The sequence below is a fragment of the Grammomys surdaster genome, unplaced genomic scaffold, assembly GCF_004785775.1.
Source record: "Grammomys surdaster isolate TR1022 unplaced genomic scaffold, NIH_TR_1.0 125671, whole genome shotgun sequence".
NCBI lineage: Eukaryota > Metazoa > Chordata > Mammalia > Rodentia > Muridae > Grammomys > Grammomys surdaster.
The window spans coordinates 1,133,709-1,150,458 of record NW_021620508.1 but is presented as its reverse complement, the minus strand read 5'-3'; the positions used below and the strand labels follow the sequence as shown (position 1 = coordinate 1,150,458).

Here is a 16,750-nt window from a genome sequence, read left to right as displayed (position 1 = left end):
GGTGTGAGCCACCATGCCTGTCCTTATGAATTTCTTTTATAAAGGAACATGGAGCTGGGAACAGTCGCTCACACCTGTAATCCTAATGCTTGAGAGCTGAGGCAAGAGGGTTACCAACAATTTGAACCTAGTCTTAGTTATAGTGAGTGAGACCCTATCTCAAAAACAGAATGACATAAAAGAGAAACATGGGCAAAACACCAACTAGCAAGTTATATTGCTTGGTCATAGAGTAGATATGTAAAGACGTTCAATTCACTACTAATCAGGAAAATATTACAATACGTATTAGGTCCAGCATAGTGGTACGTGCCTAAAATCTCAGCATTTGGGAAGTAGAAGTAGGAATATCAGGCGCTCGAGGCCAGCCTGAGTTATATAAGACCCTGTCTCAAAACACCACAACCACCACACACACTCCAGGAATGAGGATAGAAGGTGCGATTTTACTGGTTGAAGACACTGAGAAAGAATATAAACTGATTTTTTAAAAAAGCTTGCTTTTTTGTTAAACACTTTAGAAAACTTATTATACAGAGCAAGGAACATATTGATATTAAGGCATTTTTTTTTTTCAGATAGTGATTGTTAGTATAAGCCCAAACTCAGTGATGTCACATTCAGGCGCCAGGCAACTTCTACATTGTTGCCAAGGCAACCAAGATAACACTCCCACAATTCACCTGGCTACAAGAGCTACATTATTGTCTGTACAAATAGGCAGAGCTTCCCCAACCTCCCGCTCTTTTTCTTCTTCCCCTGCCATCTTCTGTCTCCCTCTCTTTCTCTCTCTCTCACCCTCTACCCTGAATAAATCACCTCCTGTGGAACCAGTCAGTCTTGTGCTGCCTATCTAAGCTGCGCACACTATAATCTTACATTGGTGCGTTGGCCCGGAAGCAGTGACGCACGCCTGTAGTCCCAGCTACTCGGGAGGCTGAGACAGGAGGATCACTTGAGTCCAGGAGTTCTGGGCTGTAGTGTGTTATGCCGATCGGGCGTCCGTACTAAGTTTGGACTTATACTAACAGTGATTATATACAGCATTGGTCAATAAGTAGTTTAGGGTTGTGGAGATGGCTTAGTGGTTAAGTACTTGTCCCACAGGCTTGAGAACTGGAATTCAGATCCCTAGGACCCACACTGAGGCTGGGTGGGCATGGTAGACCCACCTGGGATTTCAGGTTTGAAAGGCAGAGATAGAGGACACCTAGAGAAAGCTGGCTGGATAGAACAGCCACACTAGTGAGCCCTGGGTTTGACTGAGGCACCTTGCCTCACTGAATAACGTGGAAGAGCCATAGAGGATGATTCCCCAGTACCAACTTCAGGTTTCCTCGTGCATAGAAATCCTCACACACATACAAAACATGTATACACATACATGCACACCACATATACACAACGGAAAAATGAAAATATACAGGCCTAAATAGATGTACATATAGAAAAGGCAAGTCAATTTTCTGATTGAAAAAAAATCTCATTTTTGGGTTGTTTGGGGTTCTGTTTGCAGAATGGGGGGGGGGGCAGGGCCTTACAGACACTTGCTGACCAACCCTTTACCGCTGAGCTGTGCCACACTCCCTAAAAAGGACATTTTAGTTCCAAAGCAGCAAGCAGCTATTTGCACGTGACAATTGTTTTCTTTGTCATACAGTAACAAACGTCTGCCACCACGCTGGGGTTCCCATGCTGGGTTGTTTTGGTGCAGCCTGGCCTGCAAAGCAGCACCTTATCTGTAACAGGTAATGCGAAAGGGAGGTCTTAGACAAAGTGAAATGTTTTCTGCTGTTCTTTTAATAATCAATGTAATCCGAGGAAACAGCGTCTGTGGTTGCTTGGCAACTGCATCTTCTTTATGTGTCATGAAGTAAGGACTAAAGCTCTATAAAGCACACTTTTAGACCTTTGGGCAAATAAGCCTTTGTGACAGTGCACAGCTGAAACCCCAGCACTTGGCAAGTAGAGGCAAGAGGGTCAAACCTGTTCAAGAACATCCTCAGCTACATAGATAAGTGTGAGGCAGGTCTTGGATGAGGAGGGGATGAGAGAAGAGGAAAATCTAACTAGGACAGAAGGTAACCCCTTTTGAATCAACTCCCTTCTGACAGTAAAAAAATGTAACTTGGCTCACACCTTTAATACCAGCACTTGGGAGGCAGAGACAGGTGGATTTCTGAGTTCAAGATCTACAGAGTGAGTTCCAGGACAGCCAGAGCTATACAGAGAAACCCTGTCTCGAAAAACAAAAAACAAAAAAACAAAACAAAAAAAAACAAACAACAACAACAACAAAACTTCAAATTTTCACTTGATCACTGACAGCTAGAAATTTTCTGTCTTCTTTTTGGATGTTTCAAAACAGGGTTTCCCAGTGTAGCCCGGACTGTCCTGGAACTCCCTCCGTAGACCAAGCTGGCCTCGAAGTCAGAGATGTAGCCGTCTCTGGCTCCTCAGTGCTGAGATTATAGGCATGCGCCATGATGCCCTGAGCCTTCGAATTTTCTAATAAGGAATTGTTCATGGATGTTTGGTTGTTATGAAATGAGAGGATAAATATTCCATTCTTCATTTATCAACAATGTCCTAGTATGCTCTATAGCAGACCAATTCATCTGAGAAAAGGAGGAAAAAGAAAGCAGAGAAAAAAACCCTTAAATGGCTATGGTTATGATAAAAGGACAAAGGACTAAACACTAGGGGATTCCCATTGGCTAACACAGGATAATTGGTGCGTTAAAAAAATGCTACTATACAGTGATTTAAAAAATAGGAATTACTGTAGATGATTAATCTCTTTTTATGTCATCTTTACTGAATGTTGACCGGGACTACCAAATATAGACTGTCTTATTATTAGCAAATTGCAAAGAATTTTACACTCTGAATAGTCTTTTTTGTTTTGTTTTCGAGACAGGGTTTCTCTGTGTAGCCCTGGCTGTCCTGGAACTCACTCTGTAGACCAGGCTGGCCTCGAACTCAGAAATCCGCCTGCCTCTGCCTCCCAAGTGCTGGGATTAAAGGCGTGCGCCACCACCGCCCGGCCACTCTGAATATTCTAATAAGTAGACTAGGGAATATTCACTGAAAGGCTCTGGATTCAATCCTCAGTACTGCACCACCACAGCACAGTACAAACACAACTACACACACACACACACACACACACACACACACACACACTGGAAGTGAACTCCAGCATTCTGGAGACTGAGGTGGGAGGACTTGGAGTTCAAGGTCTGAGCTAAACAGTAAGTCTCAGCCTAGTTTGTGTTACATACTAAGACTGCATGAAACGACAAAAGCAAACACTTTAAACAAGACTCAGATAGCTAGAGTTCAAGGAGAGATAAATTCCGGAAGGCTTTTCTATATTCATCATACCTGGAATCATTCATATGACTTCTCAAGAGTAATAGTAAGTCACTATCATAAATTTAGAGTCTTTCAATAATGAGCATATATTATTTTATGATTACATGGTCAGATGATTCCCCTGTTCTGTGCAGTGTCAGCTGAAGTCACTCAGTAGCACTCAGCTAGTGGCTGTTCTGGAAGAGCCAAAACCATTCCAATCCAGTGTCTAGTCTCGCATGAGCATAGGCAGAAGTGGGTTTCAGCAAAGGCCTCTGCCTGCCTGTGCTGTCTCAGGGCCTCTCCACATGGTCTCTTCAGCCAGATTTTCAAATATGACAGTTCGGGACTCGAGGGGATAATCTGAGATGAGGCAACCCTAACAGTAAAGCCTGGCCCTGACAGGGGTACTGACAGGCTTCTACTGTGCTCTCCTGGGCAAAGCAGCATCTGGCCGTATCCAAGAAAAGGATGCGGGCTGCAGGACTTGATGGAGTTTAGAAGAACTTGCAGCCATTTCTTGCCAGTCTTAGATCACCATTTCACAAGTGAGGAAAACTACAGAGCAGAGAGAGCACCTGAGTGTTTTACTACAACTGGAGTAAGGAATAGAGGTGTTGTTTTCTCCGCAGTTGTCCATATGTAGGACTGTAGAATAAGCATGTGCAAGCATTACGGTGGAGAACAGACTGGAACACAGGGAGCACATTACATTAACATATTCCTTTAATGATATAAAACCTCTTATGCCAGGTCAGTTACATGTATGGACAAAGGAGAAGAGCTGTAACATTCAGAGGTCGTTCTAGGAGACGGCTAAGACTCTGTCACACTTGGACGCTGTGAACCTTCAGATGGTGGGTGAGGTGTGAGTGCTGTCTGAAGGCCTTCTTACACTCCTTACACTCATAGGGTTTCTCGCCAGAATGGATCCTCAGATGTTGGATGAGAGAAGAATTAAGTCGAAAGGCCTTCCTACATTCTTTGCACTCGAAGGGTTTCTCGCCTGTGTGAATGCTCTGGTGTAGAGTAAGCTTCTGACGCAGTCTAAAAGACTTGCCGCACTCGTTACACGTATAGGGCTTCTCCCCGGCGTGAACACTCCGATGCTGTGTGAGCTGTGACAGGAGTCTGAAGGCCTTCCCGCACTCCTTACAGTCATAGGGTTTAACCCCTACGTGGACACTCTGATGCGAGATCAGCTGTGAGTACCGACTGAAGGCCTTCCAGCACTCCTTGCATTCGTATGGCTTCTCTCCAGTGTGGATTCTGTGGTGGAGAATCAGATGGTAACCCCGACTGAAGGTCTTGCCACACTCATTACACTCGTAGGGCTTCTCCCCGGTATGGATTCTCTGATGGAGCGTCAGCTGCTGTCGGACTCTAAACGCCTTCCCACAGTCCTTGCACTCATAGGGCTTCTCCCCAGTGTGAAGTCTGTGATGGACCCTCAGGCCAGAGCCACACAAAAAGTCTTTCCCACACTCTTTACACTCATAGAGTCTGTCGGCGATATTGAGCTTCTGATGACGAGCGAGGTGTGCGTGCTGCCTGAAGGCCTTGCCACACTCTTGACACACGTAGGGCTTCTCCCCAGTGTGGATCCTCTGATGGAGAGTGAGTTGTCCTCGTACCCTGAAGGCTTTCCCACATTCCTTACATGCGTAGGGCTTCTCACCGCTGTGAAGCTTCTGATGCGCTCTGAGGTCTGGGCCGTAGAGGAAAGCTTGCCCACACTCCTTACAGTCATACAGCTTTTCCCCAGAATGCAGTCTCCGGTGCCTGGTCAGGTGTGCCGTCTGCCTGAAGGCCACGCCACACTCCTTACACTCGTAGGGCTTCTCGCCAGTGTGAATTCTCTGGTGAAAAGAGAGCTGCTGGCGGACTCTAAAGGCCTTCCCACATTCATCACACTCATAGGGCTTCTCCACAGAATGGATCCTCTGATGTGCAGGCGATAAGTGCTTTTTGTAAGAGGACATTCTTTCGGATGTGTGCTTCACGTGACTGAGATATCCCTCCCGAGAGCCCTCTTGTGTTTCCTGCTTTCTTCTTGACTCCCATTCATTTTTTAAAAGGAGGCTCTTTGGGTCACTGTTCCCAATGCTTTCCGTTATCTTCCACTGGGATAAATTCATTTCATAAACACCATTTTCTGAGAGCAACTGGTCGGTCTCATGCTTAGTTTCTGAATCTGGAAGAAAGCAAGAAAGCAAACACATGCTGTTCTCTTTCTCTGAAGAAGTAAACTTTCCACATTAGAAATAGGAGACAATGAAGGGAACAGCCAACCAAACTCAAAAGACTGCCATATAATTTATTTGGGGAGCAAAAGAGACTGTGCGGCAGGTGAGAGCTCATGTAAGAGAGAGAGGTGATGAAGCAAGCGTCTTTAGTTACTGGTTCAGGAACTGAGGTGTGGACCAAAAGTACCGCAGAGCTCATTACAGACACCGTTTAAAGCTGGCAGTGGTGGCGCACGTCTCTAATCCCAACACTTGGGAGGCAGAAGGAGGAGGATCTAAGAGAGTTTGAGGCCAGCCTGATCTACACAGGGAGTTCTAGGACAGCCAGAGCTGCACAGTGAGACTGTCTCAAAAACAAAACAAAACAAAAAGCAAAAGGCAAAACAAGCAAATAAACAACAATAAAAACCCAAATACTATTTAAATGCCACCAAAACCACCTGAGTAAGACTATAACTTTTGCTTCCATTTTCCATGTTTTGTTTGTACGTGTGATACGCACTGGTATGCATTACGTATTTTGCACGTGTGTGGGTACACACTGGTGAAGGCCTGAGGTTGACGTCATAAATCACCCCCCATTTATCACTCATCTTACTCCTCACGACTGGGTCTTCCAAACAAACCCAGAGTTTACCGATGTGGCTGCCCTTGCCTGGCAGCTTGTTCTAGGCAACCCTGTCTCTGCCTTCCGCACTGTCAGTGTGACTCAACAGGTGAAAGGCAGGCCTTCCAGGAGCTTCCTCAGCTCACTGAACAGGCGCTCCAGAGACAACGATTTCCACAAATCTCTTGAGCAGCATTTTTTTTTTAAATAATTTTTTTTTAAAGATTTATTTATTTACTTTATTTATGAATATACTGTAGCTGTCTTCAGACACACCAGAAGAGGGCATCCAATCTCATTACGGATGGTTGTGAGCCACCATGTGGTTGCTGGGATTTGAACTCAGGACCTCTGGAAGAGCAGCCAGTGCTCTTAACTACTGAGCCATCTCTCCAGCCCACGCCTCCTGACCAGTTTTTTGATCATGAACAGACAGAACACCAGCACTGAGGTGACGCCACAGAGTTCGTCTTAAAATAACCTTTCTTTCCACTCGTTTCCCCAGGGCTTAAAGCCGCACCTAAAGCCCCGCCCTTTATCCCCGATCAGTCCGTGTGTAGGACAGCATTCAGGGCTGGAGAGGAGGCTCAGCAGTGAAGAGAATCCTGTTTTTGGAGAGGACCCCGATTCCATTCCTAGCACTCACACGGTGGCTCACAACCACTTACATGTCTAGTTCCAGGAGATACAATGTCCTCTTCTGCTGCCTTGGGCATCAGACACACATGGGATACACAGACATGCAGGTAAGAAAATAATCTGCATGAAATACATGCATCTCAGTCTGAAATCTGAAACAGCACATCTCTCCCAAGCATTCTGCATAAGGGATGCTGAGCCTGTCTAATATTTATTACAGGCTTCTTCAGGAAGTGACTAAAAACGAATTTCAGAGTACAGTTGTTGTAGGTCAGGTTTTATTAGTGCCAGACCCTTTGGACTATCTCGGATTTTGGGTCCTCAGACTGGAAGTATTATGTTTGCATAGAATATTACCCTTATGGTCTTATTTCATTGAGAAAATAACATAAAAAATATGGCACCATCTCTCCATTATCCCAACAAACCTATATGCTGCTCCGCTCCCAGCCACAATGGTCACACCTTCTCCCTTTGAAACCGTTAAGTACCAATCGACTCTTCTATACGTTTGTCATTGTGTCTACACAGCCATAGAAAAGTAGCTAAGAGAGACATTAACACCCTCTTCTGACTCCTTCAGGCACCAGGCACATATGTGGTACACATACATACATGCAGGTGAGACACTCACATACATTTAAAAAATAAAAGGTTAAATGTTGTGAGGAAAGGTGAAAACAGAATGCTCTCCTGGTTACACTCTGAGAGCTTCCCTGGGCTGATGATATAACAGTACAGTAGAACACCTGCCTAGAGCGAGAGACAGGCTCAGTCTCAGCACCACACATGGAGAAACCCACAAACACGGCAAAGCTTTCTGAGGTCACAGCACTCTGCTCTTCCTCTGCCGGCTCGTCCTCACAGCTCTGTTACAGCTGCCGTTCTGCTCGCAGTTCTGTGGAGCAGCCGTGCTCACGGTGCCTCTCACAAAGGCCGGCTCAATGCTCGTCTATCCGGTATGCCTCTGTTTCAACTGGTCGGTGTTCCCCAAGCCTGACAGACAGTTCTCACCTGGACGTCTTTTCCTCACAACCTTCCAGGGCTCCTTCCCTTGCTCCAGTAAGGAGATCACATCCGGCTTAGAGATGAAGCGTCCTGCTTAAAAGAAAAGAAACACGAGGTAATGAGGAAATTAAAAGTCATTCAAAATTTCTTTGGTTCATTTTAGTGAAATGTGTTACAAAGTAAAGGTTAGCATGATATCCGATAAAGTCTTTAAAGAAGGTAAAGACGGTTTAGGAACGTTCACATTAGGGTTTTCAAAGAACTCTAGTGTGGCAGTGGGCAAGCTACCTATGCTTCAGTTTCTCTGTAAAAGAGCAGCCGTCAGAGTGTCTAGTACATGGGCTGGAGAGAGGCTCGGTAAAAGGACATGCTCTGGCAGAAATCCTGAGTTCAGTTCCCAGACCCCACAACTCATATCAGCCTGGACCTCTAACTCCGGGGGAATCTGCCACCCTGTTCTGGCTTCCTCAGGTACTTCGGTTACATGCACATACCAAAACACACGGACACGTATTGAAAAATAAAAAAAAAAATCATTAAAAAAGTGTTTATTGGGGCTGGAGAGATGGCTCAGCGGTTAAGAACACAGACTGCTCTTCCAGAGGTCCTGAGTTCAAATCCCAGCAACCACATGGTGGCTCACAACCATCCGTAATGAGATTGGATGCCCTCTTCTGGTGTGTCTGAAGACAGCTACAATGTACTCATCAATAAAATAAATAAATAAATATTAAAAAAAAAAAAAAAGTGTTTATTATAGCTGGGTATGGTGGATCGTGCCTGCAATTCAAGCACTTGGGCTCTGAGCAGGAAAATGCTAAAGTTCAATTTGAGGTCAGTCTGGGATACAGATATGCTGTTTCAATAATGATGATGATGATAGATGTCTTATTTCATGGAATCATTGTAATTACATTAATATATCTGTATATCTAAGCACTACCTAACTGAACTACGTGTATCCTATTACCTATAATATCATTACTCTGCTGAGAGGAAAACAGTTAGTTTCTTAAGAAATGTCTACTGATATTTCTTTTTTTTTTCCCTTTGTGTGGGTGTTTGTGTATCTACTGTGTTGTGTTTGGTGTGAGTATGCACTGGTTGGTGTGGATGTGTGTGTGCATGTTTGTGCACATACATGCATGTGGAGATCAGAGATTGACATCTATTGTCTTTCTTCAGTTGCTCTCTTTCATATTTATTGTGTGCGTGTGTGCACGTGTGTGTGTGTGTGCGTGTGTGGTGTGTGTGTATGTGTGTGTGCATGTGTGTGTGTGCATGTATGTGTGTGTGTGCATGTGTGTGTGCATGTGTGTGTGTGCATGTATGTGTGTGTGCACATGTATGTGTGTGTGTGCATGTGTGTGTGTGTGTGTGTGTTCAGAGGATAGCTTTCAGGAGTCGGGTCTCTCCTTTCACCCGGACGAGGCAGAGTCTCTCTCGTTTCTGCCGTGCTGTGACCCAGGCTAGTTGTCAAGCTTCTGGGTGACTCCTCTGTTTCCACCTCCCATCTCACCATGAGAGGGACACAGACTCACGCCACTGCATCCAGTTTTGCTATATAAGATGCAGAAACTGAATTTGGGTTGCTGGGGTAATGTTTCTACTGCTTCCAACCACTGAGCTGTTTCTTTGGCCTTCCAACTTATTTTCTGAAATAAGGTCCTTCATTAAACTTGAAGGCCACTGGTGTGGCTAGGCTGACTGGACAGTAAGCTTCTGTGTCCTGACCCAAGACCTGTGTGACAGATGTGTGAGACCACCACTGTCTTTGCACATGGGTCCCGAGCATGACAACTCGGGCACTCACGCTTGGTGGCAAACGTTTCCAGCTGAGCCACAGTCCCAGCCTCACTTACGTCTACTTCTTACAATATTTTCAAACTTCGGCCATAAAAGTCGGTAAAACTGGGCTGAAGTGATGGCTCAGCAGGTAAGAACACTGACCGATCTTCAAGAGGTCCTGGGATCTAGTCTCACACCCGTGTGCACTTCACAACTGTCTGTTACTTTCCTTCTAGGACATCTGACATCTTCACACAAACATGCACAGAAGATAAATAAGTCTTTAAAAAATAAAAAATTATTAGGGCTGGTGAGATGGCTCAGAGGTTAAGAGCATTGACTGCTCTTCCAGAGGTCCTGAGTTCAATTCCCAGCAACCACATGGTGGCTCACAACCATCTGTAATGGGATCTGATGCCCTCTTCTGGTGTGTCTGAAGACAGATACAGTGTACTCATACACATAAAATAAATAAAAAAAAAATTTTAAACCACCAGCCTGGGAGCATATAGGGAGGGACTCATGGCTCCAGCTGTATATGTAGGGGAGGATGGTCCTGTCAAGTATAGATGGGAGTGAAGATCCTTGGTCCCATGAAGCCTAGATGCCGAGTGTGGGGGAATTCAAGGGTGGGAAGGTGGGGGGGGGTAGATGAGGGCACATCCTCATAGAAGCAGGAGGAGGGGGGATGGGATAGAGGGTTCCTGGGCAGGGTGGGGGGGAGAGAAATGGGGTAAGAGGATAACATCTGAAATGTAAATAAAATATCCCCCCCAAAAAAAAATTAAAATTAAGCCGGGCGGTGGTGGCACACGTCTTTAATCCCAGCACTTGGGAGGCAGAGGCAGGCGGATTTCTGAGTTCAAGAGTTCGAGGCTAGCCTGGTCTACAGAATGAGTTTCAGGACAGCCAGGACTACACAGAGAAACCCTGTCTCAAAAAAAAAAAAAAAAAAAAAAAAACAACAACAAAAATTAAAATTAAAAAAAAAAATTTTAAAAAGTTGGTCAAAGTGACAGTCTGTTAACAAAGGTAAGGGACTGGGTTACCCTGTAAACAAATCCTGGTGACTTCCCTTACCACTATATAAACTATATACGTTCTTTTGATAGAGACAGACTAAGAAACAAGGTATAACTAACTGTTTTCCTTATAGGAATACCAACAATGAAACATCTTAAGCAATTTGGAGTTCAAAAACCAAGTGATGGCCAGTGGGGTGGTTGGGAAGGTAAAGACACTTTTCAGTCAGGCCTGATGATCTGAGTTCAGTCCCCAAAGCCCACACGGTGAAAGGGGAGAGCCCTCTGATCTGCACAGATCGCTTCACAGACGCGGCTCCCTCCCCATCTGCATAAATGAAGATTTGAAAAATGAAATCCGAGCCGGGCTGCGGTAGTGCGTACCTTTAATCCCAGCACTCGGAAGACAGAGCCAAGTAGATCTCTATGAGTTCGAGACCAGCCTGGTCTACAGAGCTAGTTCCAGGACAGCCAAGGTACAGAAAAGCCCTGTCTCAAACAAACAAACAAACAAACAAACAAAAAACAAAACCAAGCAAAACAAAAAGTGAAATATGTTTTCTTTGATATGATAAGGCTATTATTCACATACATTTAAAATCTAGCTCCGGGCTGGCCCTGCCACTCATCTGCTGTGAGGTGGAGTGGATGCAGGGGTGATGCCCCGCCCCCAACCGCCCACCCTTCACAACCTGGGGCAATTAGGAGAATGGGCCCTGCCTGGGCAACACAGTGGGGGTGGCTCTGATGGCAAAGGCGTGGTGAGCTAGCCCCAAGGGTGTGAGAGGGTAGAGAGCTGGTGCAGCCCCTGGAAGGCTGCAGTACGTGGGAGAGTGGGCCCCGCTCTTGACTGGGCAGCACAGCGGAGCAGTGGGTGCGGGTGAGCTGGCTCCCAAGGCGTGAGAGAGGAGCGCTCACCCTGCCTCTGCGGATGGCAGCCTGGAGCAGAGCTGGAGAGCTCCCCCTGGTGGTGTAGATAAGGAAAAGCCAGTGGGCCGACCAGCTCAGCTACCACCCAGGCCCAAATCCGGGGCTCTGAATTGGCGCATTCCAAAAATCTAGATCATCTGTGGACGGTTGGGACCCATGAAAGAGCCAGTCCTGCTAATCCAAAGCTGCAGGATCTCCATCACACAGGGCCACACAGGGCCACAACGGGATAACTGAAAGGAACCCCTCCCAGGGAGGATCCAATATCGATGGTGTCACAGATGCCAGAGATTTCAAACCAGACCAGTGACTCACTGCAGTGACCATTTACAAGTGAAGATGTGTGGACAGAGGGGTATACTGTGGGGCACACTGTGACACACTACAGCTTCCAGATAAGATGTTTTCTATGTTTTTGTGTGTTTGTGTGTGTGTGTGTGCAGCAGTTTGTGTTCTCATGCTAATTATGTTAACCAAAAACCTGTTTGCAGTATCCCACACATAGGACTAAAAGAAGCCAGTTGGTTTCTGACTGGTCAGTAAAGTTACCAGAGGCCAATGGCTGGGCAGGGAGACAGAGGCAGGGCTTTTAGGATTCCTGGGAAGGGACTAAGGAGGGAGGAAGAGGGGATTTCACCGTGATGAGGGCTTCAGAGATGGTTATGACAGAAAGGTGCAGGAGGAAGAGAAGACACAGCCAACACGTAGGTACAGGGGAAAGCAGCCCCAGGAGGGCTGCCCAGCAGGGTCCAGGGCAGCAAAGATGAAATATAGATTTAGGAATATCGGAGGGGAGTGTTAGCCACGTGGAGTTAGGGAGTGGCCCAGCCATTGAACTAGTTAAGGGTTGTTTGTTTGTTTGTTTTTTCGAGACAAGGTTTCTCTGTGTAGCCCTGGCTGTCCTGGAACTCACTCTGTAGACCAGGCTGGCCTCAAACTCAGAAATCCACCTGCCTCTGCCTCCCAAGTGCTGGGATTAAAGGCGTGCGCCACCACTGCCCGGCGAGAATCAATTTTCAAATGTTGTCCTCTGACCTCTACATGCTTGCTACAATACACAGGTGGCCCTCCCGCCAACACACACGGGAACAGATGCATACACAGTAATAGATACATAATAGCTAGATAGCTAGATAGATGCAAAATCTAATAGTTTCTTGAAAGTTGTTCTGAAAATTTCCAGAGCCCAGGGAGGTTGCAGAGAATACAAAGTTGCTAAAGACACACAAGCTTACCCAGTGAGACCAGGTTGTGGTAGTTACAAGCTTACCTAGTGAGGAGACCAGGTTGTGGTAATTCTCCATCATCACATCCTTGTACAAATCCCTCTGTTCTGAGTCCAGGTATTTCCACTCCTCCTGCGAGAAGGCTATGGACACATCACTGAACATCACCGACACCTGGGTGACAAACCACGGTTACAACTAAATAGAAAAGAGAATGTAAAGCATTTTAAATCATAATTTATAGAGAAAATAGGAAAGAGACACTGTGAGAAGCATTTGTTTTGAGACAAAGTGTCCCTATGGAACCCACTCACTATGTCCCCAGACTGGCCTCACAGGCTCCAGCTGCTTCTGCCTCCCAAGTGTTGGTATTAAAAGCCTGCACCACCATGGCTCAGAAGTAGGCCAATATAGCAAGCAAACCGGCTTGAGCTGGAGATTATAAGATAGAAAAATGGGAGTCCTGAAGCAAGGTTCTAATGTGTTCAAGAGGATCCCACTGCTACTTTTCTTCTCCTCCTCTTCTCCCTCAACTTCCATCCTGTCTCCTGTATTTTTCAGGCAGGAATCATGGTTCTGAGCCATCATCTTCAGCTGCTATATACTTTGCATACTTCAGTATGTCTGGAAAAGAAAACCTGAGGCAGCTGAACCCGCCTCTGGTTCTAGCGCAGGAGAGGCGCAGTGACTGTGTACTGCTTGGTCTCTGTCAATCTGACACAACCTAGAGCCACCTCGGGATGGAGGGCCTCAATTAAGAAACTGCCTCTGAGCATGTCTGCAGGACATTTTCTTGATTGATGTGTGTCAGGAGGACCTGAATTGTTGTATAAGAAAGGTGGCTGAGCCAGCCAGGAGGAGCAAACCAGTAAGCAGCACTCCTCCATGGTCTCTACCTCAGTCCTTGCCTCCAGGCTCCTGCTTTGAGTCCCCGTCCTGATTTCCCTTTATAATGGACGGCAAGCTGTAAAATGGAATAAATAAACCTTTCCTTCCCCCTGTTGCTTTTTGGTCATGGTGTTTATCACAGCAACAGAGCGCTACTAGGATAGATTTGATGAACACTGCAGGCAGGGAGTCAAGAGTGAGAACTAGGGAAGGGATAGAGAGAATACCCTGTGTAATATATGGATATATCACCTGTCAATTAAAAAGCTTATAGCCTATGGCTTAGGCAGGAAATAGAGGTGGGACATCCAGAAGAAGAAAGGATTCTGGCGCTGGGCGGTGGTGGAGCACGTCTTTAATCCCAGCACTTGGGAGGCAGAGGCAGGCGGATTTCTGAGTTTGAGGCCAGCGTGGTCTACAGAGTGAGTTCCAGGACAGCCAGGGCTACACAGAGAAACCCTGTATAGAAAAACAAACAAACAAACAAACAAAGAAAAAACTAAAAAAAACCAAGGTTTCTGGGATAGAGCCAGGCCAGGAAGATCCGCCCAGGAAGACGTGAGGAGATGGACACATGGTTACCTGAGCACAGGTAAACCAGTCACATGGCAGAGTGTAGGTTAAAATAAATGGGTTATAGTAAGTTATCATCTAGTCAGAGAACAGCCTAGCTATATGGCAGTATTTTCAGGAAAAAAAAAAATTGAACCGTTAACTCACACGGGCCATGGTTTAGAAACCCAACAACTGCCCAGTCTTCCTTGGAGTTTATTTCTCAGAAGAAGCAGAGTCCACGGAGGCCAGGGCTGGGGGAGGAAAACAAGTCCATGAGATGTTGCATCACAAATCCCCAGTGATCTCTCCATCCACAGCCACATCACCCTACCCAGTCTCCTTCAGTTTCAAAAGCATCCGTGGATTCGCCAGGCTTAAGGAAAGAAAGTCCCAGGTTCCGAGCCTGGCAGCCGTGACCACTGGAAATCTGTTTCTCAGCCTCTCCTCAGCCAAGCAGACTCTGTACTGCTCTGATCCCCCTGCCTCCGCCTGCAGATATTACAGGCATGCACAAGTGTTCCTAACTTTTTATGAATGTTTTATGTTATATTGTATCTTTGGGATTGCTATTTAGTATATCATATTATATATGCAGTCGACCAGAAAACCCACAATATAATGAATTAAATCAGACTTGTGGAAACTGGAAGTTGGGAAGTAACGTAAGTATATATGGAACCCTTAACCTTCCCACAGAGCCAGCTCTCATTCAGGCCTACCCCTAGCCTGTGAACCTCAGAATCCCCTGCTCTAATCACAGAGACCTGGCATGCATGATTCACTGGAAAACAGAAATGAGATCAAACTACCAGGATATGAAATCTCACTTCAGAGCATCAATGCTCACGTTATCAAGAACATGAGGAAATAAACATTCTAACCAGTATGCCAAGGATCAAATTTAAAAGTATCCACTAGTAGCATTTAATCCAGGCAAACTGTATAACTCAGAAATTCAACTCTGGGAACAAAAGAAAAAAAATATATATGTATTCATATCTATGTATATATATATATGCTTATTGTGATGGTTTGTATATGCTTGGCCCAGGGAGTGGGACTATTTGGAGTAGGTGTATCACTGTGGATATGGATTTAAGATCCTCGTCCTAGCTGCCTGGGAGTCAGTCTTCTCCTAGCAGCCTTCAGATGAAGATGTAGAACTCTCAGCTCCTCCTGCACCATGCCTGCCTGGATGCTGCCATGTTCCTGCCTTGATGACAGTGGACTGAACCTCTGAACCTGTAAGCCAGCCCCAGTTAAATGTTGTTCTTTATAATTTACCTTGGTCATGGTGTCTGTTCACAGTAGTAAAATCCTAACTATGCCGGGCAGTGGTGGCACACGCCTTTAATCCCAGCACTTGGGAGGCAGAGGCAGGCGGATTTCTGAGTTCGAGGCCAGCCTGGTCTACAGAGTGAGTTCCAGGACAGCCAGGGCTACACAGAGAAACCCTGTCTTGGAAAACCAAAAAAAAAAAAAAAAAAAGAAAGAAAGAAAGAAAGAAAGACATTGTCCATAACAGAAAAAAAGTTGTAAAAAAAACAAATATCCTTCAGTAGGAAAGAGACTAAGTAATATAGCATCAACGGGATAAAAAGAAAGCTGTCATTTTAAAATGATACATATCTCTAAGTGTCAAGGTAGAACTGTGTTTGCTTCGTATTGCTAAGTAAGAAATTCAGATAACTAAACAGTTGTACTATAATTCTGTATTTACATGTATTTATTGGTGTCTACGTATGTGATGTGTCAGAGTGGCTACACGGATGCCATGGCACACATGTGGAAGTCGGAGATCAACTTTCGGGAGTCTGTTTTCTTCCATTATGTGGGAACTGGATCAAACTCAAGCCCTCAGGCTGGACAGCAAGCTCTTCTATCCACTGAACCATTCACCTGGCCATCATGCCTTAACAAAAACAAAACAAACAAACAAACAAACAAATAAATAAATAAATACAAGGGAATGAGGGCTAAGGAAATGGCTCAGTGGTTAAGAGTGTATATTGCAGCCGGGCAGTGGTGGCGCAGGCCTTTAAACCAGCACTCGGAAGGCAAAGGCGGGTGGATCTCTGAGCTAGAACTGTAGAGCAGAGTAGCCTGGTCTGCAGAGTAAGTTCCAGGACATCCAGGACTACACAGAGAAACTGTATCAAAAAATAAAACAAGGGGGCTGGAGAGATGGCTCAGTGGTTAAGAGCACTGCCTGCTCTTCCAGAGGTCCTGAGTTCGATTACCAGCAACCACATGGTGGCTCACAACCATCTGTAACAGGATCCGATGCCCTCTTCTGGTGTGTCTGAAGACAGCTACAATGTACTTATATAAAATAAATACATAAATCTTTACAAAACAACAAAACAAACAAACAAACAAAAATGAGTGTATATTCCTCTTACAGAGGACCCCAATTCAATTCCCAGCACCTGCCTCAAAGTGGCTCATAACTACCCTTAACTTCAGTTCCTGGGGGATGTCATC

At 45.5% G+C, this 16,750-nt stretch overlaps 1 protein-coding gene across 5 annotated transcripts in view; it reads right to left on the bottom strand.

Moving 5' to 3' along the window:
- Positions 1-16,750, bottom strand: part of LOC114639027 (zinc finger protein 14) — a 47,915-nt gene that overhangs the window by 29,527 nt on the left and 1,638 nt on the right. For 2 of the 5 annotated variants that reach the window (XM_028787689.1, XM_028787690.1), the window contains exons 3-6: positions 14,432-14,517; positions 12,868-12,997; positions 7,864-7,950; positions 4,066-5,551 (exon numbers count right to left, since the gene is read on the bottom strand). In XM_028787689.1, coding sequence (XP_028643522.1) covers positions 4,185-5,551; positions 7,864-7,950; positions 12,868-12,997; positions 14,432-14,440 — 1,593 coding nt within the window. In that variant the 5' untranslated portion in view covers positions 14,441-14,517 and the 3' untranslated portion in view covers positions 4,066-4,184. Of the gene's footprint in view, positions 1-4,065; positions 5,552-7,863; positions 7,951-12,867; positions 13,022-14,431; positions 14,518-16,750 lie in introns of those variants that run through there. The other 3 variants (XM_028787695.1, XM_028787693.1, XM_028787691.1) reach the window with 3 other exon arrangements.